Source organism: Belonocnema kinseyi, chromosome 7, assembly GCF_010883055.1.
Source record: "Belonocnema kinseyi isolate 2016_QV_RU_SX_M_011 chromosome 7, B_treatae_v1, whole genome shotgun sequence".
In the NCBI taxonomy this organism is placed as follows: Eukaryota; Metazoa; Arthropoda; class Insecta; order Hymenoptera; family Cynipidae; genus Belonocnema; species Belonocnema kinseyi.
In genome coordinates this window covers 129,188,467-129,194,517 of record NC_046663.1, presented here as the reverse complement: position 1 = coordinate 129,194,517, position 6,051 = coordinate 129,188,467, and the positions used below count along the sequence as shown (strand labels likewise).

General features: G+C 29.8%; 2 protein-coding genes across 12 annotated transcripts in view; one reads left to right on the top strand and one right to left on the bottom strand.

Annotated features, from left to right (window-relative positions):
- Positions 1-6,051, top strand: part of LOC117177547 (protein kibra) — a 441,495-nt gene that overhangs the window by 41,245 nt on the left and 394,199 nt on the right. The window lies entirely within an intron of this gene.
- The window catches only part of LOC117177548, a 5,246-nt gene continuing 4,566 nt past the window's right edge, over positions 5,372-6,051 (bottom strand). For all 7 annotated transcript variants that reach the window (XM_033368347.1, XM_033368346.1, XM_033368348.1 and 4 more), the window contains 2 exons: positions 5,644-5,812; positions 5,372-5,558 (listed from right to left, as the gene is read on the bottom strand). In XM_033368347.1, the coding sequence (XP_033224238.1) occupies positions 5,744-5,812 (69 nt within the window). In that variant the 3' untranslated portion in view covers positions 5,372-5,558; positions 5,644-5,743. The remainder of the gene's footprint in view (positions 5,559-5,643; positions 5,813-6,051) is intronic.

Genomic DNA, 6,051 nt, shown 5'->3' with positions numbered 1-6,051 from the left:
TTAATTTTCGGATTTTCAAACACAAAAGATTCCATGTAAATCAAAAATACTTTTTTACACTCTCATATGACTCACTGAGTCACGCTAAAACCACCTTAACATACCTATTCGACTCCATCAACTGGATGTAGGGTCACGAGTGTTTTGACCCTGCACCTGCCATCTGTCTTTGCATGAATCTCAGCAGTTGATGTCAGAACTGAAAAATAAGGATTTAGTTTCAAATTAATGAGTACAATTCAAGTTTATCCTAAATCGACTAATGCTATAATTAACAGTGATTATTTAAATAATTATAATCTATTTTAAACTTACATTAACCTCAAAAAGATTTTAATTAAATGTCTTAAATCTCACATTACTAATAGAAAATATTAACTTATTTAAAACAGGTACTTACAGAATAAGATATTTTCAATAAATCCTTAATAAATACACTTCACTTTACTCTGAAATAGTTGGTAAAAACCTTCTTTTTTTAACAGATATCACTATGCGGTCTACGATTTCGTTATGCTAATTGGAGCCAATTAGCGATACCCTTTAAATTTTCACGCGCATGATCGACGCGCAAAAATCAAGCAATGGACCATACGTAATGGCTTATCTGCTCCTTCTTGGATGGACGAAATGAGTGAAAACAATATGTGCGTATTTACCATTCCGAAAAGGATACCTTAGTTATCCCTGATAGTGAGTGCAATGCTCTTATAAAAGTCAGACTGGCGATAAAGTAATAAGAGTCTTTTTAACAATGTCGAAAAAAATATGAAAGGACCTTTCGACCATGCAGACAGACTTGCTGGCTCTCCAAATTTTGACCATATAACTTTGACCATCGTGTTAATTAATTATAATAGTGCATTTTTTTTAAACTTTTGGATTAAAAATTCATCTTTCTTCTTTAAAAACAAACTTTTTGTGAAATTCATATGTTTGTCGAGAATTAAACAGCTGTGAATAGAAAAATCGTCTTTTTGGATTGAAAATTCATCTTTTTGTGTCAAAAAGTTATATTTCTGATATAAAAATGAACTTTTTGTTCAAATTAATATTTTTCGTCGGTAATCAAGCTGTTTTGAATAGAAAATTCGTCTTTTTGAATTGAAAATTCATATTTTTTGGATAAAAGGTTATATTCCTTATTTTGAAATGATTTGTTTTGTTGTAAAAATTGATCATTTTCGTCAGTAATTTAACTATTATGAATAAAACATTAAACCTTTTGGATTGAAAATTCATCTCTGTTGGTCAGAAAGTAATCTTTTTTATTTAAAAATTAACTTTACTCTTAAAAACTGAATTGTCTTCGAAAAAGATACGTCTCTTTGGCTTAAAAACTCATCTTTGCGAGTGATAAGTTAAACTGTTTTGTCAAAGAAGTCATCTTTTTTCATATAAAATTCGTCATTTTGCATGGGAAATTTATCTTTTTTGGTAGCAAATGCATCTTTCCAAATTAATAATGAAATTTTTTATCAAAAATTTATATTTGCGGGTTAAAAATTATAATACTTTGTTAAAAAATTAACTTTTTCATTCAAAGTTAAGTTGGTTAAACAAATTCTTTCTTTTCGATGAAAAATTCATCTTTCTTATTTAGAAACTAACTTTTTGTTGAAAATTGAACTGTTTTTGCAAAAGAGTAGTCTATTTAGCTTTAAAGTACAGTTATTTGGATGTTAATTAAAGTCTAAGCTCTTTATGTTCGAAAATTGGAACATTTGGTGGAAAACTCATCTTTGCAAGTTAAAAATTCAACTATTTTGTTAAAATTAATCTCTTCTGTCGAAAATGAAACTGTTTTAAATAGAAGATTCGTCCGTTTTGTTTGAAAATTCATCTTTTCAGGTCAAAGAGTCATCACTCTTATTTAAAAATGAACTTTTTGGTTGAAAATTGACATTTATGCAAAAATTATTCGTCTTTGTTAGCTTAAAAATTCAACTGTTTGATTTTCCTTCAAAGTTTACTCTTCTTTCTCTGAAAATTCAAACGTTTGGTTCAAAATACATTTTTTCAAGTTCAAAGTTCCACTATTTTGCTAAAAATTTATATTTTTGTCAAAAATTAAACGGTTATGAATAGAAAATTCGTCCTTTTGGATTGAGCATTCATCTTTTTTGGTCAAAAAGTCAGCTATTCTATTAGAAAATGAACGTTTTTTTTTAATTCAACAGTCTACTAAAAGAATCGTCTTCCTGGCTCAAAAAAATTTTAAATGGTATTATTGTACTATTACTATTCTTTTTGAATTCAAAGTCTACTATTTGGTTAAATATTCAATTATTATTATCCTTTTTTATTGAATATTGAACGTGTTTTTTTGAAAACTTGTCTTTTTAAATTGATAATTCATTTATTTTTGTATAAGATTCAACCTTTTGGTTTAAAATCAACTTACAGCAAAAACTAAGAATAAAACTTTTTACAGGAAATTTTTTAGAGCGATAAAGTTTTGTTTAGCCAACTTCGCGTCTTTTAAAAAACATATGTTTGTCATGGAAAAACAAAAGAAAGTTTAACCGATATTTTTGTAAAGTTTATCCTGTGAAGTTAATTTTTGTTGCAGAGAATCTTTCGTCGGAAATCGATGTAGAGTTTATCTTCTGTTTTTTCTGTGTTGACATTTTTCTGAAAATTTATCTTTTGATAGAAATTTAATCTTTTATGGTTAAAAATTCAAATGTTTGGTAGTGAAAAATCAACATGCTTTCGAGGAGGATTCTATTATATTACTTAACATTCATCACTGAGAAAACTATATCGCACAAATTATAATATATATCGTAATTCCTGCGCTATATATCGTAATTATCGCATTATAATAGCGCAAAATCGTGATATCGTACATTGCAAGTTTTTACATTATATACCGCATAATTCTGCAATCTATAACGTAAGAAATGGGGATTCCCATCCGTCAGTTGCATTTTGCGCTTTTGCTAAATTGTATTAAGTAAGTTCTAATTCGTCTAAAATAATGTGATTTATTTCGGAGGAAATATATCAGTAAGTACATATTTTTTTGTGTTTTCTGTCGTAGATTCTACATGTTTTACTGAAATTTGCTCACTTCAGCGCGACGCATTCGACGAGTTCAGAATTATTTTCCTAACCTCAATGAAACTTTCGCCGAAATATGTTGTTTTAAATCTAGAGTCCCGATTTATAGCTCGAACTGACTCATACTCTGCATTTTTCCCTTTGCTGCTAAGGACGCCGTAGCAGACGACAGCAACAAAATTTAATGTCATTTTTTGTGTGATATTAGTGCATTCTAATATCGTATAAAGCTCCAGGACCTGATTGTACGTTATCATATTGCGCTTTCTTGCAATATAGAGGTTTTGCGATATCATGTGCGATATCTTTTTCTCCGTGATCTCTTTTGTTGAAAATTGAACTATTTGGTTGAAAATCTGTCAGTTTTGGTGAGGGATTCCACTATTTTGTTGAAGATTCGTGTTGTTTGGTTTAATTAACTTTTTTTTTTGTTAAAAACAATAATATTATAAAGCATTTTTTACCAGCCCTACAATTTTATTGTTCCCTTTTTTAAAATTAAAATTAAAACTTATGTATGGTCAGTGCAATTAGCAAAAAAAAAATGCATAATGTTATTAACTTCTGTGGTAATTCTGGGTGATAAGTAATGAAAAGAATAAATTAGAACGGTTTCTGGATCGTGATCATTCGTGTCCTCCTCACTCTCACTTGTTCATGTTAAGAGAAAAAAAGACAGCCACCCAAGTCGTGATGCCTGCCCTCGCATTATACGCATATCCTCGCCGCTGCTATATTCTAATAAAGCTTTTTCATTATAAAATAACTTTTATTATATGTAGTTATGAAAACTTATGATTTATCATCACAAATTCTTTCCATTTATGTTAAACTGTAAATAATCGCAGTTAGTTGGCTCGGTTAAAAGTATAGTTTTTAAACACTCTTAGAGCCATTTTTGTGATATTAATTAAACAATTTTGAATCATAAAAAATGTTCTTATTGTAACATTTGTCTGCTTAAGAAACTTATTTTGTCAAGAAATTATTGTAATATACAAATAGATAAGAAATAAGTAAGGTACACGGAGAAAAAAATATCGCACAATAATATCGCAAAATCTCTATATTGCAAAAAAGCGCAATATGATAACGTACAAGCAGGTCCCGGAGCTTTGTACGATATTATAATGCACTAATATCACAGCAAAAAATCAAGTTAAATTTTTTTGCTGTCGTCTGCTACGGCATCCTTAAAAGTCTTTAACAGTAATGGGGAAAAGGCAAAGTGTGAGTGAATTCGAGCTCTAAATCTGAATCAGTGAAATTTCACTGATTCAAATAGCTATAAATGGGTCACTGACAATCAGTGAATGGTTACTTATTGATTCAGTGAAATAACCACTTTCGAGATTTGGCAGCACTGCACCATGTTAATTTATCAATCATAATAAAATAATATTTTAGTACATTCAATCAAAGAATCATAGTAAAAACTTAAAATCCATAAATATTATCAAATATTAAAAAAGGTGAAAAGTTTCGATGCTTTTAAATGACAAACAACCTTACATATTACTTTAATATCAAGATTGGACTGTCATCTACACACATGTTAAGTAAGTACTTCCTATACGAGTTAGAGTATATTTTTCCCGCAGTTAATTCAGCAGACTTACAGCCCGAAAATTAACAAATTAATTTCATTAGGGAATTTTTCTTGCTACTGGAGTAGAAGAGTAACTGCAACTCTTAACATGATTTACTCTGGTGTTACTGAACTGATTAGTGAATAAGTCCGAAATCACTGATTAATCAGTGAAATGTCTAACTACTATTTCAGTGAGTTAATTTTTCACTGATTCATATTTAGAGAGCAGACTTGAAAAAATCACAGAAAAAAGTTAAAATTTGTTGCAGACAAAACCTTGCAACTGTTAAAAATTAACATGTTCGGCGAAATTTTTAACCAGGTTTCGAAAATAATTCTGATCCCGTCTACTGCGTCCCGTGTGGAAATAATTAATGGCGCTATACTGTTCCAGCCTAGACCGCCACGAGTCTATACTCGCGCAAATGTAACGCTCCAATCGACTAGCCGCTATCTACAACAGGGGTACTGGCGCGTTCTAGTGAATCTAGTAAAATCTAGTAGATCTAGATGCGACCTAGATTGCAAATGTAATACTTATTTTTATAATTAAATCATTCCGGACATAAAAACACTATGAGCTACATTGAGAATATTAACAATTTCCAGATTTCTGTAAGAAAAATGGAATATAGCTCGTATGTTCTTTTTTGGCAGAAATCAATTGCCCTAAAAGTCTGTAAATAAATTTGTACATTGTCGTCTTACATATTTATTCAAAATTTCCAACGTTTTCATTCACAAGTACAATCGGTACATCTTTTAGGTTTATTTTTTTTTGTTCTAAAAGCTCGATGCCAGTCCCAATCGATGGCGTTTGTTAATACCGGTCCTAAGGCGTGTAGACATTTTTTCTCCGTAAGTCGTAGCGACATGCTCATGTATTTTGCAGTTATGAAATCTGAAATAAAATAACAAATATTAAAATTTGTATATATATTTTAAAGCTAAAGTAAATACAAATAAAAATAAGGAAATTTATTTACCATGGATACACTTATAGAATTGCGTGCTTTTAAAAACCTTTGGTTTCTTCTCAGTCGCCTTTACGGCGTTAAACTGAAGTGCTACATCTCTTGAAAGATATCACTTCAGAATATTTGTAAATGTTCGCGTCAGAAGGTTATCTCTGTCCATTAGAATGGACGAGTTTTTCTGAAAAATCAAATTGTGAAATTGTACTTAAATATATAAAGTATTAATAAGTGTATTTGTATTAATTATAGTTTTTAATTATTAATATTTCAAAATCTATTTTTAGATCAAATACTTCTTATATTAATTTAAAAAATGCATATCTACAGTCTGTCAAGTTAAAGCGTGGGTGGCTTTACTCGCAGTCGGTAAGGTGTATCGACATGATTTTGGTGTCAAAATATTAAGAAGAGCTCCCT